We start from the raw sequence: 25,222 nt of genomic DNA on the forward strand, positions 1-25,222 counted from the left end.
ACATAGCTGCCTGATGCTCCTGCGGTTGTCACATTAAAACAGAAGATAAACAAACGGCAACATTTAGAGTTGGGTTGTGTTTTGGTTGTTTTTTCCGCACCCCCTGGGAGAAAGTTGCAGTCACATTTTCATTGAGGCTGGTGGTCGCAATGCCGTGCGCAGGGTCGGGTTTTTATAAAGGCCGGAGGGAGCAATACGACTAATAGTTGGCTTTAAGGAGAGGGGGGGGGATTAGCGGAGGAGAGGATTAGCAGTAAGTCCACGAAATTATGTGAGGAGAGAAATATGATGATGGAGGCAGGTTTGTAAAAAGTGAAGAAGTAGTATTTGGGGATGGAGTTGAGTGGACCAGAGGAAATAAAGGCAATGAGAGCAAAAAGGCACCGCCTGGAGACGGGAGTTCGCCACCGGAGATAATGGTGTGTGAGAGAGGACGGGTGGCTTTTTGCAGACGCGCTGAGCTCGCGGGTCGGCGCGAGGGGGGGGGGGGCACCGTGGCTGAGTGGTGTTGATTGGCCTGTTTGAAAACACATGAACTGCAGACACGGGGAGAGGGAGGGAGAGAGAGAGGAGGTCCGCGCACCCCGGGAAAGTGTCGCTCCGCGCCGTGCCACGCCGCAGCCCAGACCACATTAGAGCAAATGAATCCATTCCACCCCTCCGTTACGGCAGCTCCCGCGCGGGGCCCCGGGAAGGAGGCGGGGGCCGAGGTACGAGGTGCGCCGGGAAGAAAATGATGGAACAGAAAATGGAAGGTGGTGGAAGGGAGTCACACGCCGGGTGGCTCTAATGGTGTCTGAGGGCTACGAGGGGAGAGGACCCCCCGCTGTGTTCCTGTGGCACCAGTTAAAGTCATGTCCTGCCAGTGTTGCCGGATGCTGATCTCTGGGCAGACGTGTGTTGGACATTTGCATTTTTAGATTGTACTTTGACTCCAATCGCCCCCGAAGGCGCCAATAAACAATTTTGATCGTGTCATTCCTGACGACCGGAGATTCTTCCCGCGTCTGGAAGCGCTCGCTCAGATCCGACCCGAGGTCTCCGTCGTGACAAAGCGGGTCGCGCCAAGGTGGCGGCCGTCTACCTGAAATGAGAAATCACTGGCGCCACCAGTGATCGCGTGGACGCGTGCATGTCTAAGTGAGTGGGTGTGCGCCGCGGTTGATAATGAAAAGATCATTTCAACTCTCTCTCTCTCTCTCTCTCTCTCTCGTCCCTTCTTGCCCCCTTCCTAACACACTCCAGTGCTTTTTATATTGCTGCGCTATTGTTTCTGAGCGCTTCGTTCCTCTTGTCCCACTCCCTCCTCCCCAGACTCGCCTTGTTTTCGCTCACGAAAGTGAAGAATGAGAGAGTGTGTGCGTGCGCGTGTGTGTTTATTTTTGAGAGGCTAAAAGGGAAAGAGACATGGAGCTTCCTCAGGTGTTAGTATTTGTGGTTTGCTACTCTTGTGTGATTCATAGCAGCATCCACCCACCGCTGTTTAAAGGCAGGTCTGTGAGGCGCACACAGCGAAATTGAACGCGTAATCCGTTTTGCTTTGCACCTCTGCTAAGCTGTGCTGAGTGGAGCTGATTAAGATGTTTGGGAGACAATGAAGATTAAGTGGACCCTTCCTCGGCGCAGCGACGACGGCGCAGTTCAGAGATTCTAAAACAGAGACTAGGAAACCGAGAAACGCAGGAGCGGAAACTGGAGCGTTGACTGGTTAAAATTCCAGCCTGGTGACGCTGCGCTGGAGAGGAGTCGCTGTCGCGTTTCTACCGATGTTATGCAACACGTCCTCCTCTCTGGGGCTGTGGGGCTGCAGCGCTGTCATCCCCTCCACTCATTTAGCTGGACCGGCGCCTTATCTGTGGTGCAACATCACCAAATTTCCATCTTGAGGCCAGAACCTGTGTGTGTGTGTGTGTGTGTGTGTGTGTGTGTGTGTGTGTGTGTGTGTGTGTGTGTGTGTGTGTGTGTGTGTGTGTGTGTGTGTGTGTGTGTGTGTGTGTGTGTGTGGAGGGTAAGGAGGTGACATTGCTGGGTGAAAGAGACAGCTGCCCCCCCCCCCCTCCCCTCCTCCTCCCCCCTCCTCCGTCTTGGCTGCCACTGTGTTTGGGACAGCAGGGAAGGGGAGCTGGAGGAGAAACGGTTAATCAATAGCCACAAGGTCAGACGGCCGCTAGCCGGGCCGGAGCGTGGCCCGCTAGCGGTCCGTGGAGCCGCCCGGCTGCTGGGGGGGGGGGCTTAAAGGAGCGCTCGCTCCGCGTGCAGCAGCCTCGGCGCGTAGCGGCAGGAGAGGGAGACATCTCCTGGACACCGGGAGGCAGCGCACGGCAGCGCGGCAGAACCGGGCCGCCCGCGGCCGTGTAGTCGGACCGGCGACGCGGGGCTGCCCACCGTTGGAGCACGTGCGCGGCACAACTTCCCGAGCAGCGCATCGGCTGATGTGTGAGACTTTGTGAGTGCACTCCAGGTAATTGTACTCCGCTAATGCTTAAGCTCGGAGGATTAGCAACACACTCCTATTCTCAAAGTGGCCCTTTGATGTTTTACCTTTACACTTAATCAAAGTGAAGAATTCAAGCTTTTGTTCTTACATGTCCTTAACTGTGTCCTCGCGTGTGTGACTGTCACAGACCCAGACAGTGTGATATGTTTCCAATAGTGTTTCCAAGATAAGCATACTGAGCATTACATGTGAAAACACACCAGGGGACCTGGGGGGGGGGCTTTATCAGTGCTGAGCAGCTTTCTACAACCTGCACCCACCCCCACCTGTGGCTTCTCTCTCGGCCTTTTGTGTGGAGGAATGTGATGGCGACAAACACACAGTGATGGAGGCGCAGGCCTGTAGTTGCAGACTTGCTTTGCTCCGAGACTTAGCGGCTCGTGTCCTCGCGCCTCCGCTTTCCCCACCGTCATCGTTTCAGCCGTTCCCAGTGCTTCCGTGCAGCATTCCAGTTTCACGCGTTTGCCAAGACGTGAGCGCTTCGGGCGGATGAGGCCCTTCCATGAGTCAGTGCATAAACCAACGTCTGCTCTCGTTTTTCTTTGCTTTTTCTTTTCTTCCTCAAGCTGTAAAAAATCGCTCTTTGAACTCCGCAGCCGACGACCTCTGCACGTGCGACTCACTCTAACTCTACTCTCTCGCCTCACTTCGCAGAGTGAAGAGCTTTTCATGGCGTCCCAATAGAGGCGGCAGGATGAACACACTACCGTCAATGGACCGGCACATCCAGCAGACCAACGACAGGCTGCAGTGCATCAAACAGGTGTGTGTTCAGAGTCCGAGCAGATGCGGATCCAGTCGGACGGGACAACTCGAACGTCCTCTGTATTTCCTCTTTCTCACACTTCTGTCGACACCTAACGAGGTTCCGTTTTTCGGGCCATCGCCTCCAGTGGCACAGATCATGCAGGGTCGGGTCCTGTGGAGAGAGAGGAGGAGAGACAAGCGCAGCAGTGAACACAAGGAGAGACTTTCCTTTATTTTTCGACTGGTTGCGTGAGTCCATACTCCAGTCAGACAGACAGGGTTAACCCGAGGCTAACGCCTCTGCCTCTGTTTAATAGTGTGGAGGAACTGGCTATGGGCTTATTTGCTTATCCTCATGTGGGTGTGATCCTTTATATCTCCCAATATCCATATGACACCGTGCCTTACAGTGAATTGATGAGTGATAAGGCTTTGACTCTGCAATTACAGTATGAGGTGATTCACAGTATCTCTCTTTTCTCCTGCTGTTGTAGCCCACAACCCACTCCAGCCCAAACTATAGCATCCACTGTAGGAAACTACACGAGCAGCCTTTATTTCCTGTCTTGATTCAGTTTGTTTGTATCCACTTCCAGATGTCGGCAAAGAAGTCTGTTAAATTTGTTCAAACCGACTTCACAAAACGCCCTTAATTACTTTCTGGGGCGTCAGGCATGAGCCAGAGTTAACACGTCTGGCTTAACAGAGTCACTAATTGTAGTTGTGTTTATGTGCTCCATGACTGCAGCACGGCTCGTCATAAACCCGGCTTCAAAGGAGCCCCGAACACACAACCAGGTGTTGGGCTGTTCTCCACGAAGCCAGGGCGGCAATAAACACCCTGATGCTTGACTGGCATGAATGGGTTATCTCATCATCCACGTCCTCATCCGTCTACTCATCCGATCCTCAACACCAGCAACGACCAGAGCAGCTCAGGCCCCGTCCTCCTCCTCCTCCTCCTCCTCCAAAGCACAGCAAAGCTAGCTCCCTTCGCTGCCCTCCCCCTCATGCTGGAGTGGAGGTGGTCAGGCAGTCGCTGCGGGTCCAGATCCAGACAGACAGCTCCCGCTGCGCGGGTTCTGATTCCTCCCGTGCTGCCGCCCGACGCGCCTCCCATCAAGCGGCAATAACGCCAGATTATTTCACTCATCTCTCTCACTTTCTCCCACTCTCCCCGCGTCTCTTCATCATCAGTCAAAGCCCCTATGAGAGTCCGCGGCTAACTCCATAATGGCTAATCTTCACATCACAAAAGATGAGTCACTCAAGGCCTCTCTTGAAGCTCATGATATCACTGGGAGCTCTCACAGATCTCCTCAGTGGGCGGGGAACCAGGCCTGACACGCAAAGGCTGCATTCGCGGAGAAGGGGCCCTTTTGTGACACGCCGCCAAAAACCTGCCCCTTTCACCAGCGCTCACCTCTGCCGCCCCCTAAAGACAATAGCCCTACCTTCTCCGCGAGAACACACAAAACAAGATGCTTCAGCTCCAGATGAGAATAATAAATGCTTTCAAGTGGGCTCAATCTCGCCGGCTGAACAAGCCGCGGCTCTGTGCCGTTTCAGAGCTATTAACCTCCTGAGCCGTGAAGAAAGGGAGCCCAATTTTAAAACCGCTTATTGTGTCCTGCCAGCCTGAGTAGCCTTCAGACACTGGGAAGAAAAGACTCAACTGTTTCAGGCCTCAGTGAACAAGCAAGAGAGACAGAAAGAGAGTGAAAGAGATTAGACAACACACCAACGGCGCGCATTGAGCCTGCACACATAGCTGCCAGCACCAGGATTGTTTTCTTTGTGCGCGGCCAAGCCGGCCAGTGGACTTCTGGTGCCGAGGCTCTGTTACATTCTGAACACCAGCAATGAATGAGGGCAAGACGGGGACGGCGGATTGGATGCGAAGATTTGGGATGCTGTGCGGGTCACGGGGATGAGGGCCGGGTGTTGCCAAGAGAGATTAAGAAGAAACACTGGCATCATTGTTGATATGGGTGTGATCTTTTTCCCACAATGCAGCGGAGCAGCGAGTGGGCGTGCGCTGGAAAGAGTCAAGGTCCTCACGGGGTCGTGGGGAAACACAAGACATTAAGTCAGGCTGGTTCAGAGGCAGCGCACGAGGCTACACGACTGCTTGGTTTCGGTGTTTTTCCAATTTGTAGGAAAAGTGAAAAAAATAAGACTCATTATTCCCCATTGTTTGTAACGGCGCTCCGCTCTCCCTGTGTTTGCACAGCACTTACAGAACCCGGCCAACTTCCACTCAGCGGCCACGGAGCTGCTCGACTGGTGCGGAGATCCCCGGGCCTTCCAGCGACCTTTCGAGCAAAGTCTCATGGGATGTCTGACGGTATGCAAAACACTGATTACTTCTTCATTGAGGTTTTTTTTTTAGCTTCCTTTGAGGCGACGTGAGAAAAACAATAATTAGTTTTTGGCTGCGCTTCGGGGTGAATGTGTCCACTTCTCAAGCTTTCAGGCTACTTTTTAAAACGTTGCACGATTAATGCTCATTGATAATTAGCGTTTGGCTTTTCCACACGCTGTATTCGCACCAGGCTTGTGTCCAGCAGTTGACTGTGACACACACACACACACACACACACACACACACACACACACACACACACACACACACACACACATCACCTCTGGCCACAGGGCTGAGTGGAAAGTTTTGTGCGCTAAGATCCTCTGAGACACCAAAGGAACATTGTCCTCAGCTGAAGTGGTGGTGTGAGCAAACAGATAAGCGCTCATTAATGTGTAAATCACAATAAAAGCCTCTTAAAGGCTCATAAAGAGCCGTGCGGTGGAGCCCACCACCGAGGCGCCTCCCAGCGTGGGGCCGTTTCCATCGCTTCAGTTGCTTTGCTCGCACGAGCGAAAAACAACAAGTCGGCGCCTTCTTTTCGAGGACCCCGTCACCGTGACGTCGCCTCGGGTGACTGTGGAGCTGAGGTTCCTGTGTTCCGGCCCGTCGTCAGCCGGACGGAACCGAGCCTCGTACTGTATGTACATCACTAGAGCGCTGGCTCCATAGGGTCCGCTCCACAAATCCAGCTATTTGTCTGCGTTAGTGCGTGTGGGTGACGCCAGTACGCGCAGACATCACCCACGTGCTTCGCTGTCAGAGCCTCCTTTCATGCGCAGCCATCTCGATGAGAAACGGGCAGAAATGAACTACGCAGCGGCGGCTTTATGTCTCGGCCGACCCACAACCCCCCCCCCGGCGGCTCGCACGGCTCTGTTTGTCGACAGGCGTACGGGTTCGGACGTACATCCTCACAGGGAGATTAAGCAGGAAAAAGGCTTATGAGGTGAAACTCTGTTAAATCCGTGTTGAATCTGCCCGCCCGTAGCAGAGCACAGGGCGGGATCAGCTGCACGGCGGACGAAGTGATTGACAGCAGCGTGACTTATGCCTGTTGTTTTTTTTCCAAATGTGTTTTGATCGCTCTAGCTTTCAGCCAAATAGAAGGTGATTTATATTTCCATAGCTCTCCATTCACTGCCGACGTAGCGGCGGCCTTGTTATTACCTGTGACTGAAGCACTTTATGATGGCTCCCGCTGTTCTGCTGCTGACCTTGTTAATGGTAATGGCTGCTTTGAGGTCAGTGGGAGCCGTCAGAGGAGCTGTCCTCCGTTATCCGATAAAAGCGAAGAGGGCTCCCCCCTTTCACCGTGATTTACCTCTGTCTCACCAGCCGTGTTTAGCGTCACTCACCCCCCTCCATTAACATTATATCAGAGTCTGTGAGGCTCCAGCCTCTGCACAAACCTGCCAGTGGGTGAAGGAGATTGCTTTCAAACATACGCTCCCTACACGGAGGGAGTAAAATCACTTCAGCTGGACATCAGCTTTAGCTATTAGTTATGAGACACTTCCGAATACCTGTTCGTCCACCGTTTCCGGGTCTGTTCAGCTCATCGAGCTCTTAGAGGCTGAGGCAGTCGTCAGACTGTGGCTCAGCGGGGCGATCCAGGCGACAGACCCCACCTTCATTCTGTGGCGTGTTTGTGTAGCTCGTAATTGATCGCTGCACGTGTTTGTGTGAGTCTGAGGATGGAGCAAGTGCGGTGTTGCTTGAACAAAAGCTGCTCTTTCTCCAGGTGGTGAGCCGGGTTGCTGCTCAGCAGGGCTTCGACCTGGACCTGGGCTACAGGCTGCTGGCTGTGTGTGCTGCCAACAGGGACAAATTCACCCCCAAGTCTGCAGGTAAGAGCCCCGGCTGCACCGAGCTGCCTCCAACGCACGTGCACGCACCATCTCATTTACTGCTGTTGTCTTGCGAGGCAGGATGATGTTATTATATTCCAACGAACGCATTATCATCTTCATGCTGCAATTATTCACCTGTCTATTAAATGGAATGGCTTCAAGTCATTATCCAGTCAGGATTGTGCACTTTACGGATGTTTCTAGACGAGACACAGAGAACATTATTATTATTATTATACTTCAAACAGTTTGATTTGCAACTCATTTTGTTCCTTTTGACAGCTGAAAACAAACAAAGGCGTGTGTTGAAGCTGTTGTGAACGTGCAGAACGTCAGGACGTGATTTTGACAAACAGCCGTGACCACAGACGTCACACAGAAAGCCCATAATGTTATAATGTCAGATATTTTTAGTTCCCATTAAACATTAATGTGCCATAGAGATGAGATGTCCGGGTGGCATCCTTACAAAAGAAACAGTCGACTCAACAGTCTCTCATCCTCATGCACGGCCTCAGCGAGACAGCGAACGAGCGAGCGGTAATGCTTTCCACAGACATTTATCTATCAAATCCAATTTCCCCCACGATCCATCCCTCCCTCCCTCCCTCCCACAGTCCTGCCGGAGCGGCCTTGTTCTCGCGCATTTGTCAAAGTGAGACGTGCAGAGGTGGGAGCGGGAGGCGAGGTGGGGAGGGGGGGAGCGGCTGGAGAGGTGTCGCTCTGGACCCCTCGCTCGGACCCGACCGGCGCCAGCCACGGAACACGGCTCAGCGTTTGCTCGGCGGTGGCTCGGTGGGCGGCGCGAGAGTCGTGAAGTGTTTTCCTGACACGCTCACAACACGCTGCGTAAAAACAGGAAGTGCACTGGCAGAAGTGACATTTAGACGCTGACACCAATCCAAACGTCCCAGTAAAAGCTGCAGTGTGTTGTAACCGAGTATGCGCAGCGCAGACACGTATCACTTACTGCTGTTTGGGGTTTTTTTTGCATGGTTTTAGTCCATATGAGCACATATGAAGATCCGCTTTCAGTTGTGGTGGGAAGTGTGTTGTTGGGAGGAACTGAAGTGGGCAGACGGACGTCAGCGTGCGCTATTGATTGCTGTATTTCTCCCTCTGTCTGTGTTCCTGCGTCGGGATAATGTGATTGTCGTCCAGGCGGGGCTCCGTCTGTGCCCGGCTGACGGTCGGGATCATCCTCAGGCCCGCTGATGGTTCTGGGATCTAATAGAAGGCAGCACTGTGTTTCAGGAAGAGCTGTTTAAGCACCACCGACAAATGGGAACGGTAGCGTAATTACGAGTGATGGGCGGTGGGGGGAGATGCGATGTGGCCGGTCATGGAACGAGTCAGGGTTTGAAGCAGATGTGAAGAACTCTCTCACTGATTCCTCCTCTCCTCCACGTCTGTTTCTGTTTGTTTGTGCTATAATTCAGTACTGATCTTTTCACCCGGTGTCTGTGTGTGTCACGTCTGTCTCACTGTGCCACGCCAGCACAACCCTCCGACCGCCTGCATGGCGACAGAGGGCCGCGAACCCGACACCTGAGAGCCCAGACGAGGACAGAGGCGCCTGGGACGCTCTCTCCTCAGGGGAGGAGGCAGACTTTTAAGGCGGCAATCGCGCTTTTGCTTCAGAGCATCACTTAAAGAGGGACTTGATAAAGCGGTCACCGCGGGTCTCGTTGCAGAATGAGCCTGATGCGTCTTTCCCACACACGCCTCCCCATGGTGCGTTCAAAGGTCACCGAAAAGGTCACTCTAACGTTTCTAGGTGAGCGGCAGACGCCTGTTCAGCCTATAAACCGCTGCCCTGCGACGGCTCTGGAGCAGCCGCTCTGGAGCAACGCGGGGTCAGACTTCCAGCAATCGCCGCTGAGCCGTGTGGGGATGTGACCCCGCGCTTTGGCCTGGAGGATTAGCGCGTTGCTCTAATCTGGAATCAGCCAGCGAGGAGACTTATCTCCTGTCGGACGGGACACAGTTAGCCGAGTGACCAACGAAGATGGGCCGGTAGTGTGTAGCAACAAACCACCGGGTCTCCACTTTTTTTTATTTTATTTTTTTTGTAAGCTTAATATGAATATTTCATCTGCACGTCTTCCTTTTGAGACCTTTATTAGATGATAGGCGTCCTGCTGCCCCAAAAACACACAAGCCCTAGAAGACCAAGCTGTTGTACAACTGCAAAGTTGGGCAGACAATAAATCAGATTAGCCGCGTAATCTTTCAACGGCTACACTGGTTCCTTCCTCTATGAATTTGCTAATCTGTCACCAAGCTCATAACAGCCTGTTGTCTTGTAGTAATATTCCCTCCTGTTACATTTAATTAAGTGACATTAAATCTCAGCCGTGACTCAGACAGACTGTTTTTAACATGACGCGACACGCTCCGGATCAAACACCGCTGCTGCTGCAGGCTTTTACTTCAGGTCGGACGCGCGCTGCTGCTTCGTCCCCAGAAAATTCTGATACCGTATTGTACGACTCGCACGCAGAATCCGCAGGAAGGTGCGGGAGGAGGCGGTTTTCAAAAGATCCCCTTTTCACGCGTCGACACAGGCGATAATTGTGTTTGATGTGCTTTAGCCTTTCATGCTGATCAGGAGCGAGTGTGTGTAGCAACACCGGGGGAAACGTGATGAAAGGAGCTGCACTTCGTTCGGGGGAGCTTGGTAAATTTCCACCACCCACTCGCGTCTGACATTAAAAAGTAAATTGTCCCCAGCAATTGTCAGCACTCAGTCAGTCAACAATGCACACACACACACACACACACACGGTCGATCTGCTGTGTCAACACCGACAGAAAACTCCCAAGGTGTGGCTGCAGCTCGCCCTGTGCCCTGCGAGGAACACTGCTGAGGCCACAACGCGTTAACTCAGCGATATGTGCGACACAAGCGAACGGCTACGAGCCTCTGACCTGCTCAATGGCCCGATTGATCGTTCTCACCCGTCTTCCAGCCGCCGGCGTAGAACCGGAGGAAGGTGACGGCCTCCTTTGTTACTGACCCAATCAACCTTACAGACTTTTATATTTAATTACTGCTGAGTAAGAGCAGCGCGCTGAATTATTAACAGGAAACGGGGCTTATTTTTAGCGGTCGGGTCTCTCCAGTGGTTCGTTTCAGATGATGAAACCCCTCTGCAACCAGGCAAACTGCCTGCAGAACTTCACTATGAAGTTTGTGGATAGAATGCTCGTGGGGAAACACTTATTAGGGTCCATTTGGCTGATTGGCTTCGCTATGGCACGCTGCTTAATGCGATGGGTTCGCACAGTTGCAGGTGATTTCGCTCTGGCGACGTCCCACCTGATCCTGCAGTGCAGCTCCTCTGCTGGAACAGGAGGCTCCATTCTGCCCGAGAACTGGATGAGCAAATGACTGTAATCCTCCTTTTGTTCGGGGCTGGCGGATCTGGCGCTCACACCTCAGGACGCAACCACAGCCACGTCCCCCCTCCCCCCCACCAACCACACACACACACACACACACACACACACACACACACACACACACACACACACACACACCTCGAGGCTTTTGACACACCCCCTTTCAAGTTATATTTCTGTCCATCAATGCCTTCATTGTGTGTGTGTGGTGTGTGTGTGTGCGTGTGCGTTTCATTTCTGCTTGGGACGCGCGTGAAGCTGTTGATGACTGTGTCTGTTACACACTAAAAAGACAACTTCCCTCCGCTGTCACGGGGCTGGTGGGCTTTCCCGGCTGCAGCTCGACGTTTAGGTGAGACGAGGGGGAGAGAGAGAGAGCGCTGACAGCCTAATGAACGGCCCTTCCCGCTCGCTCTCTCAGATCTTCATCCAGATTGTTGTTCTGTTTAGTTTTCTCCCCTTCTTCCCTGTCGGGTTACGTTCGGGGCGTGCGACGAGAAGATGAACTCGGATTCACCCTCCACCTGCCGCTGCTTTGATTCGGCTGCACTCAGACATGCTGCTTGCCTCTGATGTGTCTTGTTAGTCGGATTCGCAGAGCGGCTTGTGAAGAAGACGGGGCGCGTTGTCAGGTTAGATTGTCCTGCAGGCAGCGATCCTCGCTTTAATAAGGCTGATAACTTACTGTGTCTCCCTTTGATTCGGTTGATCTTTACATCTCACGCCTTCTCTTTCTCCCACTTCCTCTCTCGCGCACTGACTTCGAGCCACCGGCCGTGCGTAGCGCATTAGGCTCCGCCCAGTTATGCAAGTTTGCAGCGTGGGCTTGCAAGGGTTTTTTTTTCTTTTTTTCTACTCTGTTTGTTTGCCCGTACGACAGTTGGATCATGCACGTGTGCGTGTGTGTTTCCGTGTGCGCCGTAACCAGGAACCAGAGCCCAGGCAATGGAGCGCTAGGCAGACTACAGAGGTGAGCAGCGTCGCTATCTCTCCTCCTGCCGCTCTTTCTCGCTCTATCGCTTCTTCTCATCCTCCCTCCTCCTGGGCTGTCTCCTTTGCTCCCTCTGTCTTTTTCTCCCCCCACCACCCGCCTCCCCCTCCACCCCGCTGTCTCGAGAGTGCGCTGGAGCCGGCAGCAGGTACAGCAGGAGCCCATTAGCGCGGAGACCCGCTCTGATTGGATAAGCCGGAGAAACCGGGAGACTGCCTTTGAATAATTGATGTGCATTGTGCAGACGCTGGACAAGGGAGAAAGACACATCAGAGAAGGGGAAGGAAAAGGAAGAGAGCGAGCAAGAAGAGGAAAAAAAAGGAGGGGGGGGGGTGGAAAGACGGCAGAGAAGAGGGGAAGTAATAAAGGAAGAGTGAGCACAGTAAGGGAGATGTGCAGAGAGTGAGAGTGATAAGACGCAGGCAGGAGGCTTGGAAGCAGCACAGGCTCTGAGAGTTGCCACTGGCCTCTGAGGGAACGCGAGCGTTTGTGACACTCGAGTCTTTTCTCTGCACTATGAAGGCAATGAGATGAGATGTGCAGGGACTCTTGGCTGTGGGTAAGTGTGTGTGTGTGTGTGTGTGTGTGTGTGTGTGTGTGTGTGTGTGTGTGTGTGTGTGTGTGTGTGTGTGTGTGTGTGTGTGTGTGTGTGTGTGTGTGTGCGTGTGTGTGTGGCTACTGTACATAATTTGACTGTGAACGTCACACAGAGGGGACCGGGGGGTTATGGGAGGACACGTGAAAAGTTGATTTACAGTTGAACCGCCGAGCCTGCTGGGTTTCACTCTCGGGTTTAGGCGGGTGTGTGTGTTTGTGTGGGGGGGCTCTTGCTCTGACTGGCGCCGTGACATCGCCGTCCGGCGGACTGGAGCCCCGTCCACGCGCACACGAAACGGCATCAGGGCAGATCAGCTGACCACAGCTTGACCTACATGCTGCCGTGTGTGTGTGTGTGTGTGTGTGTGTGTGTGTGTGTGTGTGTGTGTGTGTGTGTGTGTGTGTGTGTGTGTGTGTGTGTGTGTGTGTGTGTGTGTGTGTGTGTGTGTTCACCAGCGGGCGCCGGTTGGACAGCTAGCAGTGCAGCTGTTAACTTATTCACGTTTGTGAGACAGTGATCGCAGGCGATGCCTCTGCTTCTGCTTTTAGACTGGACATCCATAGAGTTTAAATGAGATGAGTTTACATTTTTCAGCCGTGCTTAGACTTAAAGTCAGCGTCATGCTGGTTAAAAATAGTGCTGGGATGTGCTGAGGAGGCAAGATGTGTGTGTTGTGCTTCGTTTTCTGACTCTCTGACTATACGGCCTCACATATAGATGTTTTATGTTCAGTGTGTGCGCTTCCGTGACCCACTTTTCCAGCGTGGACTCTTTTTTTAAGCTGTTGACCTGTGCTCAGAGCCAGAGTCTGTCCGCCTGTCCACTCGTTAGGACAGAAGGGGGGGGGCGGGGGTGGGGTGGGGGGTTGTGGGGGGCGGGGGCCCGCTTCATATTTCAAAGACATGTGCTTCATAAAGGGAACCACCACTTCCTGTGTAAAGGGCAGCCAGGCAGTGAAATCCGAGGGATGCTGCACATCATTCGGCTCGGTTTGACAAACAATAATGGGACGATCTCCCATAGAAAGCGCTGCATCACACAGTGAAACCATCCTCACCCAACTCTCTCTCTCCCCCGTTCCTCCCCCTACGGCTGTAAGGCTTCGCACTCTGGTGAACTCCCGTGACTTCCCATCAGGCCGCTCGGTGACTCATTCACGGCATTTGACTTTTAGACTCTACGTGTGCGGCCTGTGTGTGTGTGTGTGTGTGTGTTTTGTTTTGTTTTGCAGCGTGTTTCTGCTTCTTCTGTGAATCATTGCTGTGCTTTCGACCACTCCCTCCTCCCACTGACAGCGAGCGGCCGAGTCCAGTAAAAGTGTCGCTGGAGGAGTGATGGGATTTGTGGTCGGACGGGCTGATGCGGCGTTCTTGCCGGACGCGTTTCAGGGTTTACCTCGGCCTCGTTAATCACTTCCGCGTCTGGTTTCACACCTCCTCGTGGCTCATGCTTCCTTCGCGGAACCACCTGTGAAAGGGTCACAGTGTGAGGTCGGTCACATTTCAATCAGAGCGCCTCCAGAAAATCTGGGGATTCTTGCTGGTGTTTTCGCCCTGATGATGAAACCATGCAACCAGTGTGTGTGGTTCTGATTAGACATGTGGCGTCTGCTGCTGTAGTTCCGCTCCAGTGGTGAGCGCCTTCTTCCACCGCTCCCACTTGGTCCTTGTTTCCACGTGGCCGCGTGCTGATGTGTGATCCCTGTTTGCTCCGTGTGTGACCCAGCGTGAGTCAGACGCGGACGGGCGTGCGAGCATATGCGCCGAGGGTGGTGAGTGTTTGTGGGAGCGCCCCCCCCACCCCTTGGACTCCTAGCAGGGAGGTGCTGACTCACAGGGCATCTGACGCAGATACGCCGGGCCACCTGAACCGGGCAGGATGTGGGTCAAACACAGGTCGATGCCTCAGCCCCCGTCACAACAGATGCACCCAAAGCCAACCTGTAGCTGAGTAGCTGATTTTTTAAAGCACAGCGTCCATGTGAAGTAGAGACATTGTCTAAGCAACAAATTAATAAATTATTATAATAAATTATTCTCTAATAAGTAAATAATTACATTTAATTTTAATGTGGAAGTTGACTTTGATGAGATCATGTGCTTCACATCTCTGGTGCGAGATTAAAGCTCTTATGAATGTTGAGTTCGTGACCAAGCACAGTTCGATTGGATGTAGGAAATGCATCAACTGTCTGTTTGTTCTTTTGCGGCTGAGATCCCTCCTCTTCCCAGCCGAGCTCTGAGGTTCCGCAGCTTCGGTTCATACTGCATTCTGTTTGTGTTCTTGCTGATTCTCCTAATTCTGCCCCATTTAAAAATGTGTAATTTGAACCCCACAGAAACCAGCACCTGCAGGAGATGTCAGAGTGACTCAGGTAGAGCTACCCTCCCTTCTGGGCTGCAGCATCTCTTTGGCTTGTGACCCACACACACACACACACACACACACACACACACACACACACACACACACACACACACACACACACACACACACACACGTGTCCTGGGGAGGAGGGGATCTGCCCACTCCCTCCATCTCCACTTGTCCTCTGTCTAGCATCCTTCCCATCCATCCTCTCCCCGCTCCGTCCTCATGTCTGGTGTATCGCCAGAGGTCATGGACGAAAATTCTGTTAAACCAGCCAGAACGTAAAACGTGTTCGTTTTACCAAAGACAACAGACAAAACAATTATGGAAAGCGAATGACTAATTTAATGAGTAACGAGACGAAGCAGCACGTTTCAAGTCAGGTGCCTTTTCAGATTTGGATTATGCTGACGTGCGAGCAGTTACATTAAAGGTCTGGCTTTGGCTGAGTGTGATTTGTGACACAGAGCTGTCTCTCTGCAGGGCATGTTTGAGTTGTTCTGCCTCCAAGCTGTTGAGACTAAAGCCCATTCGATATGCTCTTCTCTTGGAAGAAGTTGGCTGAACAGAGAGGGGGCAGGATGGGGGATATCATTGACTGCTTAAACTGCTTCCATCACACTCCTGCAAAAAAAGCATGACTTTTTTTATTTATTTCACAGGATTTTATATCCCCTCCATATTCGTCTTTTGCATAATATTTTATACCCACACAGCATAGAGCTACCTGCCAGTGTTTTACAGAGCTCTGCCAATGATATCTATTATAAATTGCTTCTTTTTATCATCCCACACATTGTCTCAGAAGGCTTTATGTCTAGTGCTGCAGTGTTCATGTTCAGAAAGTATCATTTCTAATGTGGTATTTTCTCTTTTGACTGTGTTGTCAACCAAACCTCAGTGGAGCTGCATGCATGTGACCAATGCTTTTGGTGATTCCAGGACTTGAGAGATTAAGTGAAGACGTGTCATCTGGAAACAGGGATGTGCATTGGACCATTAATGAATCAAATATATTAAACATGTAAATGTATATATTACATGCAAATACTCCAGTATATAGAACCTCCAGGTTCATCCTTCACTGTCCCAGGTCCTTATATTATTATTATATATTTATATAAATAATATATTATTATCAGTCTAAATGAGGCTTCAGCAGTCACATTATTGTTAGAACCATTTTTAACTTTAGTGTCAAACTCAAGCATTTAAATGAAGTCTTGCCACATGATGACACATCAGTAATGTCTCATTAACAGTCATCGTAGCTTAGTGCAGGTTTGGGGCTGTAATTGCATTCTTAAGAGGAAACAGGTGCACCGCTCCTGCACTCAATTTCAGTGGAGTGCATTGTATCAATGGGTTTGTTCCCTCAGACGAATGTCAGTTAAACTGTGGTTGCTTTGCTCTCCACAGCGTCTCCACAGTTTAAAAGACAAAGCCAGAGGCCAAAAATCAGCAGCAGCAACGTTTTTTCTTCCTCTTTTATTATAGCAGATCCACCTGGTTTTTGCTAATGCACTTTACCTGGCGCATCCTTGATATTCTGCTCAGAGAACAGTGGAGACACACCATCTTTGTTTCTTCCAAAAGGCAATAAGAACTAAAACACCTGGAGGCGCCCTTCTCTGATAGCGTTCAGAGATCACAGCTGTTCCTTTGTGGTTGTTTTATCGGACAGAGCCCAGTTGAACGTATGTATCGCTGTATCTTGCTGGTTTCTTTTTAATGCCGCCCTTGTTTTAAGTGTTTTAGTGTTAGTAGAACGTGTTGATGCCATATCGGGGATCTGGAGCCAGGCAAAGCCATGGAAACACACTAGAACGCCAGCACTGGCACAAACACGCGGCTCTCGGTTGCATTGTGCTCCGTGCTTGTTGACGTCTGCTGCCCTTTTAACCACAGAGGATATCATAGCAAGAGGAAATCACTTTGCACCCACTGAAATAGTGTGAGTGGCTGCAGGTTCGCTCTATTACTGGCATTTTGACACACGCTGGCACAGAACCGTGCCATGTTCTGCCCTAGTAGTTTTACCGGGCCACGTGACGGGTAAAGTTGAATCGAGCACTTGTAGATTCCCATTTGACATGTTTTGCTTGCACAGTTTGGGCTAGCTTGATAAATATCACCTCCGGTTGGGCCGGTCTCCAGCTTTTTTTACAGCATCCCAGGCGACTGACCCAAATCTGATATGTTGCACTCTGATTTACCTGGCAAACGATCTGCTCTGCGGCAGGCGCCTGCCGCACAGAGTCGTGTGCACGCCGCCGGAGTTCATAGTAATTAGCACCGGGGCTTCCTTGTAAAAGAGGAGTCGTACACGCACTCTGTCATTAGTTAATGGGCCCTGCAGCCGTTTACTAGGCCCTGCACTCCCTCCCTGCTGCTCCCGGAGGAGCCGGGGTGACGTGCGAATGAGCCGGGGCTCCTACTATCAGTCAGCCACACGGCATTAACTGCAGCCTGAGTGAGGACGGCCCGCGTGTCCATGGGCATTACTTGATTAAAAGCCCCCGGCTTCTGAGAAATGGGAATGTTCCAAGTGGATTTTCTAAAAGATCACTTCATGCTTGTCCTTTTTCTAACCGGCCACATGTTCGGCTGTTTTTGGGTGGATGCCTCTACTTTCCCTTTAAAGGTAATGGTGACATTAGTCTCCAGGGCGTCTGTGGGATCTAGTGGCTTCCTTTAAATGTGGTTAATACACCTTTCAGTGTGTCCAAACACAGATGGCATGCATGTCTGAGTAGTTTCCATATTTAAAAAAACACCTGTAAGATGCCAAGTCACAGGCCCCTAAAGGCAGAAACATTAAGACTTCAGAGGAGAAGATGAAGAAGACCCCAAAAATCCTATTGTTTCACACTCCAGCTCCGCCCCGCTGTCCCCACTTTCTTACATGACTGCAAACCTTCACGTCAACACGCCGTGGAGCAGCACTGAGGCGCTGCAGAGCTGCCGCTGCATCCTGTGCGTATCCACCGTACTGTACGAGCTGAAGCCACGTTTACCATTGAGTCGGCATGAGGGGACTCTTTTCGTTGGCTCGGTCGCCCGTGCTCTTGGCGTCTGCTCCTCCGTCAGTGACATTTACGTGGTAATTAATCATAGTTCACACTGACTGATCGATACTATTTAGAGGGATGTGCTGTGTAAAGTATGGGAGACGGGCCTACGGTGGCTGTGATGGTGTCGGTAGGGGTGAAAACAGGGCTACTGTATGCATCTGTACCCGGGCCCTCGCCGGTTACAAAGGACTCCTGGCCGTTGCAGGTTGTTGGACGCAGCGGCTCAGAGCCGCGCTGACATGATGAGTCGTCCCTCTCCCTCCTCGGTTTCTGTGGCTCTCACACAGTGACTCCATCTCTTTACGCCTAAATGGTGGGTTGCCAGTTGTGCAGACAGTCCCTCGTGCGGAGGTGGTGATTTAGTGTAGAGATAAGCTCTGTGTAATGGCAGGGTGGAATAATTCTTCTCTAACTAGGAGGCTTGGCTCTCTCCACCCTCCAGAAGAAAGTGCTACCACTCCTCTGTTTTCTTCTCCACTCCCTCCCCGTCTTCTTCCTCCTCCTCTTCGTCAGGCTTGGCGTGTGAATTGTAACTCATCAGACCTGACGTTAATCATTCACACGATTAGCCCGGGAAGTTTAGAGTGAATTCACAGACAAGTTCAAAGTCGCAGGTCGACGCTTCTCTTTTTGTTTTGATATTTCTTCTTGTTATTTAATCTGCTTGACATTTTGACACGCGTTTGATATTTACGTTTGTGTAGACCTTCGCATTCCTGTGTAATTTTAGTATCGCACATTCAGCCCGACTGGATTTCTTCAGGGCAGATTTAAAGAATTGTACTTCTTGAAACCCCAAACCTGGTAGCAGCACTTTCTTAGAGCTGATGGATCTGGGTCTACAGGGCTAAAAATAGTGTTAGCATAAATTATTAAAGGCATTACTGAACACTATAACCTTTCTTTTTTAAACTCAAACTCAGTGTGTTGAAAGAAGGAGCCACAAAACTGTCATTGATTCAAGGAAGCCTCGTTGATTGGCGTTGTGGGAAAAAATAAAAATCAAATAATATTGGCCGAAGAGAAACAATATCCTGACACCGTCGCTGTCTTCATGAAGGCAGTGGAGCCTGCGCTCTGTTTCAGTTTCCCCACACACGGGGCTTGTCGAGACGAATCGAGTGCTGCTGATGAGCAGAGGAAGCGATATCGCAGCCTCTTACTTCCTACATAGATCATATCTGCAACCTCATCGCTCTGTCTGCGTCTGGCCCTCGTGCTTCGTTAGAACCCTTCCCTCCATGTGGCAGAAGGAGCTGGGAGGCCTTTGTGTTCGAGATAGATTTCAGTTTACATCTCGCGCTGCAGGTAGAGGCGGTGTGATATAAGTATTGTGAAATCTACACAGGGAAACAATCGATGCAGGTTTATAGAGCTAGGCTGCCCCCTGGAGGCTTTAGAAATAACTTCAGGCCTTAATAGCTCTGGACACACGCATACAGTTCAGTCCGGTCCACTGCTGAGACTCCTGACAGCGTAAATCTGTTCATCAGAGTCTGACATTTAAACCTGTTTTATAAGTGAAGTTAAAAACAGCACAATCCGGCATCCAGCTGTTTGAAGTTCTGTTAATTCACGCGCTCAGAACCTTTAACATATGTGCGGCTTTGTGTGTTTTCCCTCGCAGCCCTGCTGTCGTCGTGGTGCGAGGAGCTCGGTCGCCTGCTCCTGCTGCGTCACCAGAAGAACAGGCAGAACGAACCGCAGGGGAAAGTCCCCATGCAGCCCAGCATGAGCGGCATGAAACCCGGCCTCACACACAGGTCAGTGGGGAGCGTCTCCTCAGCTCCGCTCCCAAAGCGCTCTCGCTCTTCTTATCGCCGATATTGTTGTTTTATTTCTGCAGCCACAATGTAAGGAGTGAAATGCAATAAAAGATTCTTAACCTCGACAGTTTTGGAAAGTTCACCTGGGTTCACTTAGTGTCCAACAGAGCCTATAAGATATTATCTGGAGTTCAGCTCTCACGTAAAGCACATTTCAAGAGGCAGAGAATTCTGGAGAAGAGCCAGAGGCTCTATCTGGGGTGATGTGGGGTGTTGGGGGGTGAGTCAAGAGGGAGAGAGCGGGGAAGTAATGGAGAACACTCTGTGCTCACGCCTCTTCTCTCTCACTCTCGAAGAAAACCCGGACTTGGCCAAGAGTCGTGTTCCTCTCCTCTGAGGATCTTGGAATGATGTTGTGCCTTAATGAGGAAATATTGAACACGCCGTCCCTTCCAAAAAGCTAACCTCACAGCGAAAACAAGCCGCCGTCCAAAAACAGCAGTGTTTTTCCCCACTCCACTGGCCACTAGCCTGCTACCACCGAGCCTCGGCTTGTTTATTGCGTGTAACTGCCCCGCTGCGTCGCGCCGCCTGTCTAAACCCAGAGACTTATCAGCAACTTGGAGAAACCAGTGATTATTTTACGTTCGTCTCCTCATCCGCTCATTTGTAGCATGTTCGCTCATCTCTCCGTGCAGCCAACCTCAGACATCCTGGCTGAAGACATGTTTTGAAACCCGGTGCCAAGCATTCCCAGTTGCCTAACAATTCCCAGATTCTTCTCCTTTTGGACGGACATTTAACACCGCCGGCATTCTGTGCAATCTTCTCTTGGCTTGGCTTAAGTTGGAACCAGGCTCATGTTTGTTTCTGGTCTACTTTCCAGTGATGGATCCTTTCCTTATGACTCTGTCCCCTGGCAACAAAACACCAATCAGCCCCCTGGGTCGTTGTCTGTGGTCACAACAGTGTGGGGCGTAACCAACACGTCACAGAGTCAGGTACGTCCGCGTCCAGACTGGATGGAACACAGAATGAAGCCATGCCTCTGTCTGTGTTGACCCAACGTGACGGATGCTTCGTTTCCTGCAGGTGCTGGGTAACCCGATGGCAAACAGCAATAACCCCATGAACCCTGGCGCTAACCCTATGGCATCGAATATGTCAGCCAGCGCGGCGGGGCTCAACTCACCTCAGTTCAGTGCTCAACAGCAACAGTTCCCCAACAAGGGAGGCTCCACACAGCCGTACATGCAGCAGGGCATGTACGGCCGGCCTGGCTACCCTGCAGGTCCTGGAGGATACAGTGGGAGGTACACCAGGCTCTTTTCAACCAATCCCGCCCCAAAAATGTTACGACTCTGACTAAAATGTTCAATCTGTGTGTTCTGCAGTTATTCCGGGGGTCCCAACGCCCCTCCAGGAGGCATGGGCATGACGTCCCACACACGTCCTCCCGGCGACTTCACGCAACCGGCCGCTGCCGCCGCGGCAGCTGCCGTCGCCGCGGCCGCTGCTACGGCGACGGCCACGGCGACCGCTACGGTGGCAGCTCTGCAGGAGACCCAGAACAAAGAGATGAACCAGTACGGACAGGTACAGGTCGCACCTGCTGACCACCTGTTGTCCAGCCACTAGCTGGTTTCTAAGTGAAACTTCCTGTCTTGCCTGCAGATGTGTTCATCCTTCCAAATGGGTCCAACTCAGGCCTACAATAGCCAGTTCATGAACCAGCCAGGCCCACGAGGGCCCCCCGGTGGCATGAATCCAGCCGGCATGGGATCAGCCATGAACAACCCCAACATGAGTGGGCCTCCCATGGGGATGAACCAGGCTCGAACTCCAGGTATGGGGCCTTTTGGAGCGCACGGCCAGAGGATGCCTCAGCAGGGCTATCCCAGCGGACCCCGGCAGGGCATGCCCATGCAGGGGATGAAGAGGCCGTACCCCGGGGAGGTGAGCGCAAGCAGCCGATCATCCAAACAACCTCCAGGTTGCATGTCATGTCATGCTTCCCCTAACGTACGTGTGCATCGCCTCCTTCTTTCCCCCAGTCGAGCTACGGCGGCCAACAGTATGGGCCGAACAGTCAGTTCCCGCCGCAGCAAGGGCAGTACCCCACGTCGAACGCCTCCAGGCCGCTGCCCTCTCCCAACTACCCCGGCCAGAGGATGCCGGCGCAGCAGGGCCAAGGACAGTACCCGCCTGGCATGCCCTTGGGCCAGTATTATAAGGTCTGCTAGCCAGACACGGCTCTGTGCTGTGTATCCAGTGCTACAGTATAGGGGACTGTGTCAAAATGATGATGGTTTTTTTTGCTCCTTTTACAGCAAGAGCCTTTCAACGGCCAGAGCACCAACTTCTCTGGAGGTGGCTACTCCTACGGGCAAGGCAATGGGGTATGTCTTTAATTCCCATAAAGAAACCAGTTCCCCTTGTTAACCGTAGCATGCCACGACCTTTCTGCAAAATCTGTACGTATGTGAAATTAGTCTTACAGATGTTTTCATTATTGCACTTTTCCTGCCTTTTACAGCCCCACAGGCCCGGTAACTACCCCCACTCCCCGGTCCCTGGAAACCCCACACCCCCTATGACCCCAGGCAGCAGCATTCCCCCCTACCTGTCGCCAAACCAGGATGTGAAGCCCCCTTTCCCGCCCGACATGAAACCAAATATGACAGCACTTCCACCCCCTCCGAGTGAGTAGCCGCACGGCTTTCAGGCCTTAAGTTCCGCGTTGTATGACTTTAGCGATTTTACATTAAAGGCTGCTGTCTGTTATTCCCCTCTCTGTCCCAGCCAACCCCAACGAGGAGCTGAGGCTGACGTTCCCAGTCAGGGACGGAGTGGTGCTGGAGCCCTTCCGCTTGGAGCACAACCTGGCTGTGAGCAACCACGTCTTCCACCTTCGACCCTCCGTCCACCAGACCCTCATGTGGAGGTAGAAGCAGCCATCACTTCTCCATCCGCACCGGCTGTGTTTTAAGGGGAGCTTTTAAAGCTATTTATAAAACCCTCCGTCGACTTGCTGGGCTCACAGGTCGGACCTCGAGCTGCAGTTCAAGTGCTACCACCATGAGGACAGGCAGATGAACACCAACTGGCCGGCCTCTGTCCAGGTCAGCGTCAACGCCACGCCGCTCACCATCGAGAGGGGGGACAACAAAACCTCCCACAAGCCATTGCACCTGAAGCACGTGTGCCAGCCCGGGAGGAACACCATCCAGATCACAGTGACCGCCTGCTGCTGCGTGAGTAGACGCCGCGCCCGCGCGCTACTGTCAGTGCAGCGGTGTAATTATTTCATCAGACACATCGAGGGGGATGATCCTCACACGGGTGATTTACAGTAGACGCCGCGCCGATTAGTTCGCAGCTTCAGCTGTCGGCGCTAACTTGCGTTCTGCCGCTCTGCTCCGCAGTCCCACCTGTTTGTGCTGCAGCTGGTCCACAGGCCATCTGTGCGATCCGTCCTCCAGGGGCTCCTGAAGAAGAGGCTCCTTCCTGCAGAACACTGCATCACCAAGAGTACGGCTCGTTTTGCCTCCCAGCGAAATTAACACGCGACTTAATGCATCTTAATTACCCGTTTCCCTTCTAAATAGGCCTTAAAGTATACACCTGCAAATGCTGACCGCCTTTGTCTTTGTTTTTCTTCAGTTAAGAGGAACTTCAGCAGCGTGGCAGCCTCCACAGGCAGCACCACCCTCAACGGAGAGGACGGCGTGGAGCAGACGGCCATCAAAGTGTCGCTGAAATGTCCCATCACCTTCCGACGCATCCAGCTGCCCGCGCGGGGGCACGACTGCAAACACGTGCAGGTGAGTGTTAAGAGTGAACCCTCGCTGTCCATGAGAGATGAGCGCATCCCATAACACCCGCTGCCTTTCTGTCCACAGTGCTTTGACCTGGAGTCCTACTTGCAGCTGAACTGTGAGAGGGGGACGTGGAGGTGTCCTGTGTGCAAGTAGGTCGAGAGTTTGTGTGTTTGCCTCTTTCTTTTTCATTGATGAAGATGATCTCTGGTGAACTATATGCTCCGTTCTGTCGTCTGTCAGTAAAACAGCGTTGTTAGAAGGCCTGGAGGTTGACCAGTACATGTGGGGAATCCTCAATGCCATCCAAAAGTAGGTTTCCTCTCTTTCAGCTCAACACTTTCACGTGTAAATTCAGGAGTAAAACAAGGGGTTTTCCTCCAACAGTTCAGAGTTTGAGGAAGTCACCATAGACCCGACGTGCAGCTGGCGACCCGTTCCTATAAAGTCTGAGCTACACATCAAGGAGGACCCCGACGGGCCGCTGGCCAAGCGCTTCAAGAGCATGAGCCCCAGTCAGATGACCATGCCCAATGTGATGGACATGATCGCCCAGCTAGGGCCCGGCCCCGGCCCGGGGTCCGGACCCGGCCCCGCGCCGGGCCCGGTGCCGTATCCCTCGCACCCTGGACAGCACGCTAGTGGCAACGGGGGGGAATACCCAGGGGCAGGTAATGAAGAGCAACCAGTGTGTGCAACAGTAGTTTCATCAAACACGTCGGCAAAAACCAACTTATCTCCTCTTTGGTCCTTGAAGGCAACGCTTACCATGGCCAGGGGAATTTCGACTTTCCCCACGGGACCCCCTCTGGTGGCGGCGGCGGAGGAGGGGGTGGGCCCCCTATGAGTGACTTCATCCATGCCCCCCAGCTGTCCCACCCCCCAGATGCACCAGGTGGACTCCTCTCCCAGGACAAGCCCCTTAATCACGGCATGAATGATGCAGTAAGTGGGATCACAAAATCTTCCCTGGCTTTGAAAATACTTTTTTTTTAAATAGTATAGAAATATGATGAAGTGAAGTCATTTTGCCTTAGTACTGAAACACTAGGCTCAGGCTCATTATCTGACCAAGGTGCAGCCTGAGCCTCCAGCCAGCATGTGTGCTCAGTTGCGCTCACATGCTCATGTCACCGTAAAATGTTGCTGTACACGTCTGCCGATCACAGCTTCCATTTACGAGGCCTGTTCCATATTATTCACGCTGGGACTCATTTAGCTTCTCTCCCCCCCTCGCCTCCCTAACACCCCTCTCCTCCATCCTCTGTCTCCCTTTGACTTTATTTCTCACTCTGCACCTCTCTCGCTTCCTGTCTCCCTCCTGCGCCTGCAGATGTCGCACCCCGATCAGTCCCATAACTCCATGCAGCAGAGCTTGCATGCGTCTCCCCACCCCGGCGGCCAGTCAGGGCCGCCCTTGCATCACGGCGGCCAGTCAGGGCCGCCCTTGCATCACGGCGGCCAGCCGTCGCAGCCGCCTCGCACGTCGCAACCTCAGCAGCCCGGGCAGAACAGCCTCCCCCACAGCGATCTGAACTTTAACCCCTCCTCAGACGGGCCCATGGGTCCGGGAGCCCAGGAAATGCCCGAACCCTCCCTGGATGTAAGTGTGTCTGCTTTGTGCATCATAAGCTACCTGTTAACAGCTAACGTTGTCGGCTGCGACCGCTCTCATCTCTTTGCTCTGGGCTCTCTCTGCATTGGACTCTCGCTGTCATCCAGCATCGCACAGATA

General features: G+C 52.4%; 1 protein-coding gene across 10 annotated transcripts in view; it reads left to right on the forward strand.

The window, feature by feature from the left end:
• The window catches only part of zmiz1a (zinc finger, MIZ-type containing 1a), a 71,137-nt gene that overhangs the window by 42,802 nt on the left and 3,113 nt on the right, over nt 1–25,222 (forward strand). For 3 of the 10 annotated variants that reach the window (XM_029175168.3, XM_029175166.3, XM_029175167.3), the window contains 21 exons: nt 3,152–3,260; nt 5,478–5,591; nt 7,357–7,462; nt 14,798–14,833; nt 19,531–19,666; nt 20,556–20,670; nt 20,762–20,982; nt 21,064–21,265; nt 21,344–21,625; nt 21,724–21,903; nt 22,000–22,068; nt 22,206–22,371; nt 22,472–22,613; nt 22,713–22,923; nt 23,095–23,200; nt 23,333–23,493; nt 23,572–23,639; nt 23,731–23,799; nt 23,875–24,158; nt 24,245–24,432; nt 24,821–25,090. In XM_029175168.3, the coding sequence (XP_029031001.1) occupies nt 3,192–3,260; nt 5,478–5,591; nt 7,357–7,462; nt 14,798–14,833; nt 19,531–19,666; nt 20,556–20,670; nt 20,762–20,982; nt 21,064–21,265; nt 21,344–21,625; nt 21,724–21,903; nt 22,000–22,068; nt 22,206–22,371; nt 22,472–22,613; nt 22,713–22,923; nt 23,095–23,200; nt 23,333–23,493; nt 23,572–23,639; nt 23,731–23,799; nt 23,875–24,158; nt 24,245–24,432; nt 24,821–25,090 (3,195 nt within the window). In that variant the 5' untranslated portion in view covers nt 3,152–3,191. The other 7 variants (XM_029175170.3, XM_029175169.3, XM_029175173.3 and 4 more) reach the window with 7 other exon arrangements.

Source organism: Betta splendens, chromosome 15, assembly GCF_900634795.4.
Source record: "Betta splendens chromosome 15, fBetSpl5.4, whole genome shotgun sequence".
In the NCBI taxonomy this organism is placed as follows: Eukaryota; Metazoa; Chordata; class Actinopteri; order Anabantiformes; family Osphronemidae; genus Betta; species Betta splendens.